Below are 17,276 nucleotides of genomic sequence, written 5' to 3' on the forward strand. Positions count from 1 at the left end.
GTTACTACTCGCGGATATGCAATCGTACGATTGCATATCCGTGTTCACTGTACTCGCCAATAGCACGTATACAACCAAGTCGCCCGTGCCGTTTCGGACCAATCGTCCTACGACATGATTGGGAACTGGAGGAATAAAAACATTCACTCACCCGATGACAAAAGAGCTCCCTTTAATATTCTCTCTCGACGAATCTTGAAAAATGGTGCAGCTTCGCCCAAGGACATCCTCTGCAGTGTTTGTTTATGCAGCATCTGATAAATCTGAAAGAAAGGAACAGAACACGTAATAACCTCTTCTCAAAACTCTACCTGTTTCAGTTGAACAGTGTAAGTAATAAAATATAAGGATACTTACAATCTCTATTTGTAGAGCTTCGCCCAAAAATCCACTTCAGTGATGCACTGACTCTACATTCGCGAACGAGTACTTTCAAGTAGAAAAAAATGAAAATAAAAAACTATCGCGACCGAAAATCTCAACCGGCGAACAAATGATTCTACTTTCGCGAGACACAAAGCAAAGAGTGTCCCGAAACTCTGAAAATAATTTGAGATTATACGCAACAAACACTGACTCTAGTTCCGCGAAGACCATAATACATCTCCGGTGAGATCCTAATCGGCGCCAGTTCGCTCCGCATAAACAGAAAAAACTTCGATGTAAACAAACACTGACTCGACTCGACCACTGACTCGACTCGACCGCCTTGCACGCGGCCACCAAATACTGTGGAAAAAACAGGAGGGAAAGAAATACAATACGGCGCACGTGCACCGGCTTAGCCTTTTTATTTTTATATTTTACCAAGTGTTTCTATCATGAAAATACTGTCATTCGACGATAAGTATTCAAATATGAATTTAACTACGCAAAGGTACCATAGTTAAAAAATATTCCAAAATAATTCTCCATTGTTTCAATATATTATATTCATTTCTGATATATATTTGTTATTAATATATTATATCGAAGACATTCGTCGTTAGAGTTTAAGAATGTTCGTTATTTCTGTCTACATCGCGTACCGAATTTTATAAATATTGAGAAAATCGTTGCAAGGATTAAAGCTTCGTTATTTACTTAAGCTTCGATGAGCATCGTAAACTACGCAGCTTCTATATGTATAATTAAACTTACACCCGAAACCGTATATAAATACAAATACGATGACATCGTAATGATAAACTCGAAAAATTATTAAAATTTAAACAATTTCGCGATCGAGATGCAGTAAACTATGAGTATTTCGAATTGAAACTTCTGGAACATTCCCGTTTAAATTTCCTACTGGTCAAACAAGAAGCCATATTGAATGCTTCAATTGCGTTTGAACGCGAAATATTTCTCGAACAAATTCTTGTTTGCTTTCAGCACAGTTAATCAGAAAATCGCGATCAAGTTTACGGTCAAAACAGTAAAAGTGTACTAAAATAAAAATATCTAGTGGAATATTAACTATTTTGTTGTAATACATCACCAGAATTCACCAATTTCCCGCCAAATTGCGTCTAATGGGATTGGCATCGTTGGCGCGTTCTTTCTAGCCGGAATTCTGGAACAGAAAATAAACGTTAATACCAAGTAATTATACTAAATTAACAATGACTGAGTCACAACGAAACAATTATTGATTCAAAGAGTATCGCTAAAGATTGCAAATTAAACAAAACTGCGTAAATACTAATTGGTACCGAGAGAGAACAGAAATCGTGAAACCAGTTCACTTTATCCAGCAGTACCGAGTTAATTTACGATTATTTGCATTGAATTGAATAGATACTAAACAAATGTAACGATAGAGTGGTAATGTAGATACTAATAGCATAAATAATTTAAAGTGAAAAGTAATAATACTTACTTCGCCACGAGCGAGATCACTACACGTCTAATGAGTCCAGCTTCCCTGAGACGAATGACCGTTAGGCTGGCTGACTGGCTGTCATTGGTTGATTCGGTTATGTATAAGGCCTGTGATTGGTGCGTCGGTTGGTGAAGAACGTGAGGATTGGTCGCTTTCCTGCTTGCTCAACTTTCTATTTGAACGAAATAGAATATGTACCGCCGAATTATATTTCAATATGTTTTCTTATATGCACCCGAGATTAATTCAGGAGGGAATGACTATCATGAAAGGGAAACAAAGAGACACACACTATCCCCGAAAATGTGATATTCCACTTCCTAATAGATCGAAAGTATTAATTTTACTCTCGTCTTCTCGAAGTTTTCAATCCTCCAATGGTTCTCTAACGCCATCTATGATAAATATATCCTGTCAATTTGACAATGATGCCAAAGTTTATGAAATACAATACAATAGATATTACCAGTTAAATAATAGATCAAAACTATTTTTCATGAAGAAAGCTTGACTAGCTAAGCTCTAGTTGGGTCGAAGTTCATTGTTTAATTACTTCCTCACCAATTACCGGAAGGTAATTGATTGTGCGTATTAGGATTCTTATACACGTTATCAGATTAAAAAAATATAAAAACGAATAAAAAAGGAACGTGGAAAACGTAACATTACTAAAATATTCATTAACGATGAAATTTAGAATAAGTTATCATATTTCATCAGTATTACAATATTCATCTTTTAAACCGAAGCATGGGATATTTTTATTCCCACCAAATCATACTGGATACACGTATTATGAATGGAATATATAATGCTCCATTTCTGCTAATAATACTCAGAATTCATGCTTTATCGGTAACGTACTGGATACACGTATTATCAATGGAATATATAATGCTCCATTTCTGCTAATAATACTCAGAATTCATGCTTTATCGGTAACGTCGGGTATTGACACTGAAATGGTAAGAGGGTTACGTAGCCCTCCGAACGTTGGAGAAAAAAGAGCATTGGATGTTAGGTCTATTCTATACCTAGTCGGTGATTCTAGACTCTAGACTGCTCTAGACGATCGTGCACTATAAAACAAAATTTTGTAACTAGTGAAGAATAATTTAATTCTTTGGCATGTAGTGTATTTTCAAATAATCACTTTCTAATGTTTTTTGAGAAGTGAGTGAATACATGTATTCGATCGATACACTTTCGCATACCTATGACAGATCATACGTGCACCGAAAGTTTATACATGCTAGGCAAGTGCATTGTGATGCATTCTTCACTACACAAAGCTGAGGATCACGGATCGAAAATACCTTGTTTTTTAAATTAAAATGGAAGTTCTCAACCATTTTGATCACATTGACGAGAGGTATGTGCTGTATATTGTTTAGTAATACAAAAATGGAAGGTTTCATATAATTAAGAAAAAGAAAGGCAAGAATAATAATAAGTGAAACAGCCGTTTTGAGTATATGTCTTTCCGTAATTTACAAACTGAAGGTAACATTAGACATGAAAACTGTTTTATTTAATGTGCGTTGTTTTAATGTGGTGTTTCTGAAAAACACTTATTTATCTATATAGTTTTAGTTTATGAGGTTAACAAAGAAAAAGAAACATTATTTTAATTCCAATATTTTAAAAACAGCTGTTTACTAGAATGTATAATTACATTATCTTAATCTTTCAACCCCTTAGGTTCTTATGTATCTTTTTATTATTTTGTAGTGTGGATGACACTACAATTACCAATGATAATGTTGGAGTCGTTCTAGAGGAAGCAGAAATAATAGATTGTGACACAGAGATTGATAATGTCACAGAAGAAGATAACATACAATATCAAATATGTGAAGTAAATAGGAATGATAATGCTGTTGCATATCGAGTAGTACAAGTTGGCGAGGGTCAAGCAAATAATACTGAATTGTCATTAACTACACCTTTGAATAATACTGTCCAAGTCTTGACATCGCCGATAAATGGTCAGTTGTATGTTCTCAGTAACAGTAATGAAGTAGTTACAACAGAATCTGCAAGAACAGTCACACCACGTGTTAAACTTCAAATAGATAATCCACAAAACATTCTTACGACAATTAAAAAGGTAATAATTAGTTGTGTATAAAATTATAGTAATCCTTTAATGGTAATTATAATCAATAGATATTTCATAGAGGGATGAAAGACGAAGGGTAACACACAATGAAGTTGAAAGAAGACGCAGAGATAAAATCAATAATTGGATTTCAAAGTTAGGTAAACTTTTACCTGACTATGAACAAACTACAACAGGAGAAGGGGATGTGAAAACAAATTTTGAATTACAGGTAAAGTACTTTGTATTTTTAAAATATGTTGCCTATTAAACTATTTTATTCTATTTTTTATTACAAATACTTACAAAGCAGATTCTATTTACAGAGTAAAGGAGGAATTTTGGAAAGGGCATGTGAATATATAACTGAGTTACAAGATGTACAAGAAAACTTTTCACAAAGTTTAGATGAAAATGCTCAACTATTGGAAGAGGCTAAAACGTTAAGACAAGTTGTGAATCAATTAAAAAAAGAGAATTCTGAACTAAAGGCTCAGATCTCAAAAAGTACAACATACATTCTTGGGACTTAATATTTTATGAATACATATAATAAATAGAAATAAATGTGAGCTTTTTCGAATTTCTTTTCTGTTAGTACAATTCTGTTCAGTGCATTACAGATTTTTAATTATATTTGTGTGAAATTTACTACATGGAAACACATGCAATTAAGTGCAATAAAGTAACAGTATGTAATAATTATAAAATGTTTATTTACATATATTTAACTGAGTATATATTTATATTATGAAAACAATTTTAAACATATTATGTAATTTCAACTGTACATATCGTAAACAATAAGTATTTGTAACGTGAACAATCGAGCAGAGAGTAATTTATTATTAAATCATTAAATTAGATATACAAATATACAAAACATTGGGCTATATAATCAATAGTCATCCAATCTTCATCCAAAAGTTATGTCATTTAACTTTAAAGTCACTTATTGCCTACGTTGTCTTCAAGTTTCTTGCTAACAAAGAGGTCTACAGTATTTACACTTATAAGGTACTGTACCTAGCTACATATTTACATGAAACAAAGCGATACATTATTGTATCCGTTGTTTTTAACTTGATATAGAACGTATGTGCATATTGATAATACATATGCAATGTTAATTATCAATATGCACATACAGTTACCAATATCAAATACAAGGGAAAGTGTATGAGTTTACATATATATGCAACAGCCTAAACTGTTATGTATTACTGTAACGCCTAGTAATATTATTGCTTTGAAGCACATTATTTTGACATTTGTGCAGAATTTATTTCAACAAATCCAAAGTAATACAACAAATTGTTTCATCAATACTTACAAAACAAAAATAAACATTACACTGTTATATTTTATATTTGCCAACATGAGAGTCTATATCAAGATATGTAGAGTATGGCCAATACAAAGAACGAACGTCATTTAGGTCTTCTGTTAACAGTATATTGCATGAATATTTGTAATATTACTTTGGTAATTTGCGAAGGTTTCATCCGTTGACTGATGTAAGTGAAATTCATATGAATGAAGTGTTCTGAGTTGCGTAGTATGCAGTATTATCATTTCAGCATTTACAATTAGTAAGAGATATCCTGTTCTTATGTTTAGTTACCATGGCTATTAAAGTTGTTCATACATAGTAATGCTTACAGAGAAATGTTGCAATGAAACAAATAAGTTTGTCCTATAAAAATAACTCTTGAATGAGTTAGGTCCAGCAACAAATATTTTGCTCCTAGTCTAAACATCAATGGTTAGTGTTCTCTGTACAATTGAGTAGGAATCTTGCTCCTTCATTTTGTCATCATATTGTCCTCGTCGTATAGTAAATATAATGCCAGAAAATAAGCAAAAATATATTTCTGTGTATTGTTATTTCTTTCGCTAACACTTCTTTCATTAAGTTACACCCATTCCAAGATAGAGAAACATGAAAAATTCACAGATACAAAATAACGATTATTTATTTTTTTGTGTTTGGTTTTATGTCAACGCATACTTTGAAAGAGCGCATACACATTAAGCATGACGAGAAAGTATATAAATTAACGAAGACACATACAGTAAACATATTGGCAGTGTTGAAAACTTTCACAATTGGTGCATCAGTTTTTGAAAAGTTAATTACATCATCTGTGGCGACTAATTGCACAGATAACATTCACAATATGCTATCTTTAATTTTCGATACAAAACACAGAGATTTTTGCTGGTTGACTGGCTTTTGCTACAATATTCTCGTAACATTCTTTTCTGTACAAGAGTAGAAAAACTTGAAACATATCTCTTGGGATTCTTAAGAAATTGCTCCAGCAGGAGTAGAAAAAGAGGCTTGATATGCGAGTATTTACACGTTTAATAGTACCTGTATCTTTATCTTTAATACTGTTTCTCCCTTGCGACGTAGAAATATAATTTTCTCCGTCTCTTTAGTAAAATTAAAATCTCCGTACAAACTACCATGAGTATTTTACGATTACTGCTTTAGGTGAAATAACAACAATCTTTTAGGCAGTAAAAGTACTACATTGCGTAATTTTACTTGAGATTCGTTTCTACAATTGTGTGTTGCGATACGTTTTGCTTCACTGAGAGAAAAGTTTTCAGACACTACGCTGAACAATTGTATTTTCGTGTGCGTTCTAAAGTACTATCTAGAGTATCGAACAGGGGAGTGTAGTCAGCATTTCTTTCAGCCTGGAACTACAGATAGTTGTCTACGGTCAACTTTGCTTAAAGTTTGATCACCCTTTTCTCTCAGTGATATCTTCTTCCGACCCATTCTTATGCAGACATCTGGGAAAGAAGCATTCCTGTCGTCAGTCTTTCGATTACCATAAAAAATGTATGGCCATTACTAATCTGTTCAATGCTCACAACACTCATTCAAGCAGTCGAGTAACAATAAAGTTTTATCACTGTACTTTATACGATTGCGTGATAAAAGTGACTAGTACTTTCTCTTTAGTACCTCGAAAGCTCGCTAGTGGCTTTATACATGTATTATCTACGTCTAACAATAACTGCATTTATTTCTCTAGTTTATACTGCCTTTTCCTTCAATTTTCATGTTTTCTAACATGATCAGTTTAGTACTCATTCCATTTCCTTCAACTGTTATAACTACTTAACATATTCTTTTTTATTTCCATAATGTTCCTCCTACCCAAGAACACTGGCCTAAAGTTGTTTGTGTGGATATTCTCCTTTATGTAAACTTAGTTAATTTAAGTTAACAATAGGTTTTTGTGGTTGAACCAATACTTAGAACAAACAACGTTTATTATTTGCTAAGCAAATCTAAATGATAATACCTTGTCACTCCGTACAGTGATCTTTATGATTTTAAGGTGACAGACCGATTAATGAAGAATCATTCCATGAGGCAGTGAAATAAATATCGTTGGTGATGCAGACTTACACCCTCTCTTATCGAACCGTATACGTTTAAATTAAATAATAGTACTAAAATTGGACTGATGAGAATTGTAGCTGAGTCTTGCTACCCTGTCAACAGGATGTATCAATGCTATGGAATTGATAACAATTATGAATTGAAATTTAATGATCATATAAATCAATTACCTTCGTCCCATACATATGACGAGCGCTTAGGATCGCTTATATCTCCAATGAGCCAGTGCAAATACAATTTCGAGTTTCGGTGAGAAAAACGTCGAGACAATAAAGGAAGTCAGATTAAACCAATCCAAAAAAACTTCAAACAGTTTCTTACATGTTGGGTAATATGTACTTGGGTCTGGGTCGCGGAGCAACGATTTAAGCGCGTCTCGTCAGAGTTTTATAGGTCAATGTATGGTACGAAGGTAGGCCTGTCTCAGGATGGCTGAGGCCGAGTACTTTTTTTGCTGCTGCCAAACGTAAACCAAGTGCCAACTTTGCGTCCCAACGAGTTCGTTGCGCCTTGTCCGACCATAGTAGGCATCTCGTAAGCCGATTCCCTTTTGTACGTTTTGTCTGTAAATTATCCAGGTGAGAACATTATAATGTTTCCTTGGCTCTAGAATATTTGTTCAAAATTAAAGTGATTTACTTACTGCGAGGTTTGATTGGCGGCCTATTTTGCTGTGTCGACGCCGCGAGCCTGGCCAGCTGTCTGGCTGCCGCTGGAAATTCCAGCCCATCATTTCTATCCTGAGCAACTAGCCTCCGTTCCTCCGCCATGGCTGCCAACCATCGTCGCTTCTCCTCTGCCGTGCGACAACAGAAGAGTAACCATTTGTCTCGAACGCAGCTGTATATCTTTAAACAGTGTCTCACTGTTACTCCCGATTGATGATCTGTAAATAAACAAAATAAGAGCAATTATAGTATACTCGTAATTGTATCGACATTTATATTTGTTCACTACATGAATTACCTTTCCCATCGGGGACGTCGATCACCTCGCTTGTGTCAAGGTAAATGCGGCCTTTAAATACATAAGTGTTTCGTTTTAGAATATCCTTCTTACAGTAAACTAACTGATGGTCGAACAGAAACAAAGTGATATTGTTCGTCCACATGCCAGTGGTGACTCTCATCGCTTCACCTTGGTAAATTAACTGAGACGAAACTTCTATGAGATCTTCACCCTATGATACGCATTAAAAATGGGTATAATAAATACTGCAAGTATACGCTTTCTATTCCGTTAAAAGCCATACACGAGCCATTACAGCACCATTATCGAAAAATACTACAATGATTTCTTAGGAGTTGAACTTTGTTGTGCTACATTTTAAATAAGAATATTTCCTAGACATTTTCAAGTAAAAACTCAGTGCAGGTATAAATGACTCATATATTTATCTATGATTAACATCGAAATAGTATTGTATTGTTTGTTTTTTTTTAATGAAAATTGCAGTAAATTCGTACCTCCCATCCTTCGACCCTTAACTGCCACGCGGCTAACTTCTCCAGGCTCTCCATTCGCCTCTTTCTTTCGTTAATTAAGACCGCGACTCCTCGCATCGCTTCAAGGGCTTCCTGGATTTTATGGTAATCCGGGTGATCGGTTTTCGTATATTTCAACAGTTCCGCCAATTGAAGCGGATATTTGCATATTCGTTGCACGGGCGTCAACAAATATCCGTCCAACGGAATCTCAATTAAGCCCCTCATTAGTCTACAGGCTTCGAAGAATTTGCTATAACGATTATGCTGGTAAAGTTCTTGCAACGTGACGGTAGCCATCGGATGACTGTTACAGTACTCCGAATACATACGAAATCCTGCTCTCTGAAAATCATTTCGATAACAGGAGTTACAACAATGATCGTTAACGATAGTGATATATTTCACAACCTCATCAGTTCTCTTACATGATTCAAAAAGCATTCGCCGACGCAGCTTTTGTACGGAGAGTTCCAGTCTATCCTGGACTCGAGATCCTTCAAAAACTCGGACTGAAAGTCCAACAGTTCCTCCAGATTGATGAAGATCGTTTCGATCTGTTCCTCGTTGAACATATCCGTTCGTCGCCGACACTCGGCTATGTAGCCCTCCGCGACGTCCCTCAGAATTTTCACGAAATCTCGTTCGGTTTGGACCAGCTCGCGAACCACGCTCGCTCTGACTTGTTCGTTCGACAGTAACGATATACTTGTGCGTCTTCTCAGCTGGGAGTTAGACGTGCCACCGGAGGCCATTGCCGCCAAACAATCCTCGACCGTGTCCTCTTGACTTACACGTAACTAAAAAACAATCGAACACACCACCGGTCAAGGATACGTAATTTTTCAGTGGTGAGTAGAATGACGATTTTTAATCGAAACAAATGGGTTATACCCTAACGAATGCAGCCGGGAACCAGCCATGCTCGCCTCTACAGTTACCCCACCACCAATCTTTGTCGAGATTGTCCAGAACTTCGATCACATCGCCGGCACGGAAAGCCAGCTCTTCTGGTTCCATCGCCACGTGGTCCCAAACAGCTTCAGCCAGTATCACGACCTCCTCGTCCATCGTCTGCTCGAAGGATTTCTTTCTGTCCGTCAAGGATGCGATGGAGGACTCCGAGTCGGACATCATCTCGTCGTCCGACGTTCCACCTCGTCCGTCCTGTTCGTCCTCCGACAGGACATTACCACCACCGGGCAGCCTCGCACCTGATTTCAAACGAACAGAACGGTCTTTATCGTAGAAACAACTCGATTACCATCGTAATGTTCGGATGAAATTCATCTATAACACATTGAATCCGGTTCGCAAAGATTCCGATCGATTCTCCTCGTGTTTCTCTTAGCTCGCAATACGAGAAAGCGATCGCATATACGAACAAAAATCACCCTGCATGTGTAGTATCCATCGTAGGCGTTGCGCAGCGAAAGATTGGAAAAAATTGTTTATGATGTTCGATCACGTGACGGAGGCTGACTAAATTGCTTTCGCTGAACTTCGTGAAAACTGTTCGACCACGTGAAAAATGTTCATTTCAACGTCAGTGTGTTTTAGGGGAGGGGTTCAGGAGAGGGAGAGAGAAGTTTGCTTGTTAACCGTATTGGAAAACGTTTCATGAAGCTCATCGAGCGCAAAATAGTCTCTACTGCGGCTTGCAAACAAAAGCGTATTCACAGGAAGCAGTCCTTACAAGAGTGAAGATATTATAACACGTGTAATACAGGGGTGTTCCGCATTCCGTAACTGTTACGAGCTCTCTTCTTACAGGTGCGTTCCGTTACATACGACACGAATGCGTTAAGATCGTTACAAGGGTGTGCATGCTGACTCAGAGCACTCTCAGGGGGGGATCGTGTCTAGAGAAACTGGATACCATTGGAGTGGAAAATGTGCACTAATCTTCGTCAACGGGCTTGCTACCGGTGAACCTTCCTTGCCAAGCGAATAAGCAAACTAAAGACATTTAAGCATCTTCAAGATACCTATGGTACGACCCTTGGAACTGAACAGCCTGTTAGCAATTCATCTGTAAACTTTATTCATATTACAGATAGATCTGCAAACGTTAACGAATTAAAATTAAAAATCTGAGCTATTTCAACAACAACTAGACATTGTTTTCCAAAGATATCTTGAATTTGAATACTACTGAGATTTTAGTAAAATAAGATTATGTGGATTACTCATTGATAAACGTACTAATGCTATCAGTTTACGAATGGATTTTTGAAAATATGAATTTCCATGAACGTTCACATTCTGGACACGATTTATGATAGTGACAGAAAGTAAAGAGGTTCAAAGTACTTGATCGATTGCTCATTTGCTTGGAAAAAAGGAAAGTGCGAAAGACGTGTCTACGTTAGAACTCAGACAATTAGTCGAGGGATCCGACTTTATATCGACGAGTGCGTTATGGTTTACCTGCAGTTTTGGTGCGCATCAAGGGTGATAGCTGATTGATACCCAGTGGCTGACTAAGTGATCGCCTCAAATTTGTCCGAGCGCTCCTCCCTTTCGCGTTACTGGGACCAGAATAAAATCGCCATTAATATATAGGTTCATCCGTACACGGTCGGAAAAGAGGATCAACAAGCTTGTGTTTACGTAGAAGCATCGATACAACATTCAGCAACGAATTACAATAGGTAAGTATATGTACACACGACCAAGGTATAACACGCGTATACAGAGTGGTTCTGCGGAACGGTCCATTTCGAACAATCGCTCATTATCTGATCAATCTTTCATCGGAGTCTGGAGGAAGTTTTACGATGAATGGTACAACCGAGAGGTAGTTAGATTGTACGTTTAAAAGTACATAGAAAAAAACTAAATGCACCGAGCATTATATCTTGTTAGGATTTATCTATATGTTTTTGGCCTTTTTTTTTTTGTAATTGTTGATTACTAGACTGCGGATTTTATGAATTTATAGGGCTCTGTGAAATACAATAAAAAACAAAACTTTCATCGGATCCAACGAGTTTTTAAGAGGAAAAATAAATTTCTATATTTGCCCCTGTCTTTACAAATTAATTTAGAAAATGTCATTTTGCATAACAATCCGGAGTCTATTGATTACTGTTCGTCTGAATGTAATACACTTCACGTTTTCTGAATCGGTATGTACCATTCAATAGTGGAACTCCCTATGTAATTGTTACGAATAATAGTGGACTATTTTTAGTAATTTTAATACGTGCAATTAGTCTTCCTCGGTTTCGATTAATTCGTTAATTAAATCTGCAATTTCATACAAACAGGATTTAAAGTTAATGCTACAATATAAACTTAGTAATTTCCGATCTAAAGCGACATGATTCACGAGTCTGTATACATTTAAAATGAATTAACACAAAGAAACCATGAATCATTTTACTGATTGGTTAGCCTGTCGAGAGTGAAGAACCACTCCGTACATGATTATATGCGTGGCAGATCAACTTGTTTTACGAGGAGAAATGGAAAAGAAGGGTGGTTTGTTATAATACCCGTCTACCTACCACTATTCTCCCTCGATTTACTGGAAAGGTTCGAGAATAAAGAATTTAAATTTCCTTCAAGGACATCTTTCAAAGGAGTTGTTTTGATGATTTGTCTAATGTCGTGCTATGATTCGTTTCGATTACGAACAGATACGAAGAAGAAGAAGAAGAAGAAGGAGGTGGAGAGAGTTTAAAGTCAGATAATTCGATTTCAAATTGAAGACAAAAAGAAAAGAAAACTAAACAAGCACCTAGATTTTTCCATCGATTCTTTCCATCAGAGGTGCCGTTAGTTTCCTCCGCGATTTGCGCAATCGTTTAGCATCAAACCCAAGCAATCGTCATATATACAAATCCACGTACATGTGCCTAATAATAATAATAATAATAATAATAGTCTATCAATAAAAACTTCCAACTATTCCCAAGACAAATCGTAAGTTCCGTTACACGCCGATTGCTCAAAGTTTATTCGAGTTTCTCTCGTGCGGCCGAGGGGGAGAGCAGACTTTCCCGTTTGCTCGTAGATGACGAAAAGTCAATGAGGCGTTTTGCGATAAGGGTGCAAGAAAGATAGAGAGAGAAAGAGACAGAGAGACAGAGAGAACACGTTATGGATCACGTTCGTTAAACGCACCTTCTCAGCGTAACGATGTCATGGGAGGAGTGCCTCGGGCTTAGCCTAGGAGGCCTGGTCTTGATAGGCGAAGGGGTAGAGAGCATCCTGCGGTAATTGTGCGCGTGGCTGTAGCCAGACCTCGTGTCCCACTGGAGCAGCCTCTGACCTCCTAAATCGCTGTTCGTTCGACGTACATGCTGGTGCCTCGACGTTCGACTCTGCAGATCCGCCTGAAAGTATCACGATCCACCCGGTTAACCATTCGCCTGTGAGCAACAAGTTCACCTCTGACACCCGGCGTCTCGAAGCAACGAGAGAAACGAACCACCGCGCGGCCGAGTACTCTTTGGGCGTGACCGCTAGGGCCAGTCCCGCGAGAAAGATCGATCGGTAAAGCTGTTGGTTCGGCAAGCCGATCAAACACATTCATTTCCCGATTTCGATTTACAGACAACCACTGATATTTCGGTTAAACGTGACAAGGTGTTGAGTACGGTGAGATAGATTGTAACGGTTTCATCCAGTCACACACACAGACTTGACGATTACGTGGCAGGATTGTTCTAAAACGATTATATTAAAGATCATTGACGGTACGGTATCGGAACCATTTTCGATTTTACACGCGCTTTTCATATTTTTACGCTGCACGATTTTACACGCAGAACCGATTTTCGGATGATGAATAGAAGAATTTGACGGAATCGATCGGGGAGATCATTCGCGAATTTTTGTTCATGTGTGATCCGAGTTCAGTTCGAAGACAATGATCGTTTCTTGGTCGCGTGGACCTCAAAATCAACTGTAACGACGAACACAATATGACTCGACGACACACGCCTAGTATATACGTGCAAGTTCCCATAAATCGTGCCCGCGCGGTCGCCGGGTCCGACTCTCGATATCAACTAACCAGGACTGCGTTTCCTCTCCTCGTATCCTGGCTAACGCGATATACACGTATACGTATATGTATATATGTGTATATATATATATATATATATATATATATAATATGTATACATATATACATATATTCTCTCGTCGTCTATCAGGGACTGCCAGTGTGATCTGTACGCGAGCGTGGCTAAACCGTATACAAACGTGAGTAATGCGAGTTATTGTGCCGAAGGAAACAGTCATACGGTGCCGGTCTGATAATGGTTACAAATGTGCGACGCCTCTTAATAACGATTGTAAATCATCGACGTGCGGCGGAGAGCGTAGCGAAGCCAATGAAAACCCCCCCCCCCCTCCCAGTCGCAAAAATTAAAACGAAACAGCCGTATGTGTCACACATAGGTTTTCGTAAACCCGAGCGAACAATTAATAAATTTTGCGAAATTAATATCACCTTCGCGTTCATCCGATAGCAGAAACGTTCCTTGTGTTTCTTTTGTCTTTTTCGTTTTAAATTTCGATCCTCGATCCTCGTTACCAGGACGGTTAGCTTTTAGGTGTGAATTAGTTTTCGACGAATGGAAAAGTGTTTCGCACTCGTTAACGCGTTGGCTGTGGTATAAACGGACGCAACTTTCAATTGCGAACTAAAATTGCTTCTTAGAAAGGGTGAGTTGACGAGAAGTACTATTCAAAATAACTTGTTACCTATTGGTTGTATCAAAATACATTTCAATGAATTATGTAGCATTTTATGGGACGCATCGGATGTATACAATTTGATTTTTTTATATCTTATTTGTTCGAGATATCGAGGTGACTTTGAGTTTTTTTCAAGGTTAATGAATCCTTTTTTTAATAAAATCATGGTATAGATTGCTGATTTCGTCCTTTATAGCGTCGACATATTAAAAAAAGATGGATTGATCTTGTAAAAACTCAAGGTCAGCTTGACATCCCAAAACAAAATAAGATTTACAAAAATGAAATTCTATTCATCTGATGCGTTCGTTATATTGCTATACAATTTGTTAAACGTTTTCTGACACAATCAATAGGTAACGAGTTATTTTAGATAGCAGTTCTTATTGGCTCACCCTGTATATGTATATCGACACGATGACCAGTAAATATACTTAAAATCGTGATTTCTGTAATCTTCATGGACAAGTTCTACCAGCCAATAGGTCGAATTAAATGCAAAACACTTGTCCTTCGCGGTATGGCTGCATAACAATGGCAATTGGTTAAGTAACACGTAAAGCGACAATTAAGTTCTCCGGGCGACTGATGATTGTTACTGGTGTTATATAGTAAATCCCCGAAGAGTGTTCGAAGGCTCCTCGGCACTAAACATTAAATATTTCATAAACTAATAGCTATATGCAGCTAAAAGAAATATCATTGATTTCAGAATTCCAAACTCTATCACTGTGCTAAACCTCATTAAAAAGTCAGCGTTACTTCTGGGGACTTTTCCTTGTCACTGCCAAGGAGCCATCGAACACTCATCGAGGATTTACTGTATATTAAATGATTGAAGAATGAACACACTGCGCGTAGCAGGGGGGGATATTCGGGGCAAAGAACGATTTCCTTTACCTTAAACTTGTCGATCAGTATCTGGTTGATGAGCTCGGACTGGGGTCGTGATTTGTCGGCGACTCGCCTACGAAGGGCTGGAGGGCTGTCCGTCTCGTCTTGGACATCCGTGTCGTGGGACTCGGAGCTATCGCCGCCCCCCATCATTCCACCACCGCCCCCAGTCAATGCTCCACCAGATACCATCTATATCGTTTACAATTTCTTTCGTTATTCGTGCTTTGTCGGAGAGTTCCACGACTCGAATGACGTTTCGTGGTGGAATACAATTCACAATTTCAGTGGATGAGTATATTACATTTGTTCGGTTATATTCAATGTCTCTCGGTGATCACGTGTTGCTTAATTGGCTATGTGAATTAGCGACTCCCATGATAGGGATTAAGAACTGCTAGGAAGTTTATTACAATAATATGAATTATTAGGAAGTATGTATCCTTCGTGGAGCTTTATCGTTCCACTAATTATGTTTAACACGTTCACCGCGGATCGCCTATTGCGGCTCACTTTCCATTCACGCCGATTGTAGGTGATGGTACCAAATATCGTTGATGTTCCTAATATCGCCACTCGTTATATCTCGCAAAGCAAGCACTAAGATTTATTATTCATAGATTGAAAAAGTACATAACCATATGCGGGAAGATATACATACTGTAATTACAGCGTATTTAATGAATCTTAATAGTGTAAAAATTAATTGGACTGCGACAATTTTACATCTCATTTGGAGGAAGTTAGTCTAAAAAGTCTATGAATGCATGAATATCTACTAGAAGGATTTAATTAATGATGTACTTAAGGAACGTAATTGAATCAAATATTTTTCTTAATGAAAATAACACGTTTTTCTTGTATCAGTATGCGTGTTTTCAATACTGCCTACCTTTAGTGCTCTCAACTCCGAAATTTCCCCAATGCGAAATTTTCGGAGTAACAGAAATTACCTTTGTCTGTTCAATATGTACGTCCGGACGTACAAAATGAAATATTTAAAAAGATCCTATTTCTATATTTTTATAGAAAATTGCTCAAAAAACATTTATCTAACAAGAGATAATAAAGATACATACGAAAATGACTTTAAAAAGTCATACATACATGAATTAATCAAAATTTCTTGAGGAGGCGATATTAGGTACACTTTTTTTACAACAAAATTTTGTCTTGCTCATGTTTTTTTGAGTCTCAATTACGAATTTATAGATTTCAACAATTCTAACTTATGCTATGTGAAAGACGAATAATTTCTCTTTACTTTGAGACATATAAACAAATCAATTATTATCCAATTGACAGCGACTTAACTTTTACTAGGCGATTTTAGGTACCTTCACCTTATTATTTAACATTTGAATTTGTATTACATGAAGGTCACTCAGTGATCGACGCGACGGTGAATGTGTTAATAGTCATCTAGTATGAAATCACAGATACAAATTCCCTATCTTTTAGGTAGAAAAACTAAATTGACATAATGAGGGATCGAAGTGGCCTTGAATATGACTACAGCTCCAATGATTATACATAGATGTCTTATCTTGAAAGAATTGAACAATACACACTTCGTTGATCTACACATTTTTACAAATTGAGCTCTTTCCCGCTCTTCAAACTAAAATTTAAACTCAAAACTGAAATACATTTGAAGCTTGACCCATTTCCCTTACCTCGATCTGTATTCCACTATCCCCGCTGTTGCATTTCGCATTTCTAGCAGCTTTGCTACCCTTTTTCCTCTCCTTGCTACTCCGCCAGACGAGAGGACCAAACCTAAAAATCGAA

The 17,276-nt window shown here is 37.2% G+C and overlaps 2 protein-coding genes across 2 annotated transcripts in view; one reads left to right on the forward strand and one right to left on the reverse strand.

Moving 5' to 3' along the window:
- The first annotated feature begins 3,107 nt into the window (after positions 1-3,107).
- On the forward strand, positions 3,108-4,498 carry LOC107193708 (upstream stimulatory factor 1-like). The gene is made up of 4 exons (XM_015583199.1): positions 3,108-3,236; positions 3,596-3,974; positions 4,045-4,197; positions 4,292-4,498. The coding sequence occupies exons 1-4, from the start codon at positions 3,199-3,201 to the stop codon at positions 4,496-4,498; spliced, it is 777 nt and encodes a 258-aa protein (XP_015438685.1). The 5' UTR covers positions 3,108-3,198.
- A 2,553-nt stretch (positions 4,499-7,051) lies between these two features.
- LOC107193719 overlaps positions 7,052-17,276 on the reverse strand; it is a 159,751-nt gene continuing 149,526 nt past the window's right edge. Inside the window, exons 11-20 of the mRNA XM_015583221.1 lie at positions 17,162-17,264; positions 15,492-15,677; positions 13,008-13,219; positions 11,307-11,407; positions 9,771-10,090; positions 9,305-9,676; positions 8,859-9,221; positions 8,359-8,572; positions 8,036-8,278; positions 7,052-7,955 (exon numbers count right to left, since the gene is read on the reverse strand). Coding sequence (XP_015438707.1) covers positions 7,816-7,955; positions 8,036-8,278; positions 8,359-8,572; positions 8,859-9,221; positions 9,305-9,676; positions 9,771-10,090; positions 11,307-11,407; positions 13,008-13,219; positions 15,492-15,677; positions 17,162-17,264 — 2,254 coding nt within the window. The 3' untranslated portion in view covers positions 7,052-7,815. The remainder of the gene's footprint in view (positions 7,956-8,035; positions 8,279-8,358; positions 8,573-8,858; positions 9,222-9,304; positions 9,677-9,770; positions 10,091-11,306; positions 11,408-13,007; positions 13,220-15,491; positions 15,678-17,161; positions 17,265-17,276) is intronic.

The sequence above is a fragment of the Dufourea novaeangliae genome, unplaced genomic scaffold (genome assembly GCF_001272555.1).
Source record: "Dufourea novaeangliae isolate 0120121106 unplaced genomic scaffold, ASM127255v1 scaffold25, whole genome shotgun sequence".
NCBI classification, from domain to species: Eukaryota; Metazoa; Arthropoda; class Insecta; order Hymenoptera; family Halictidae; genus Dufourea; species Dufourea novaeangliae.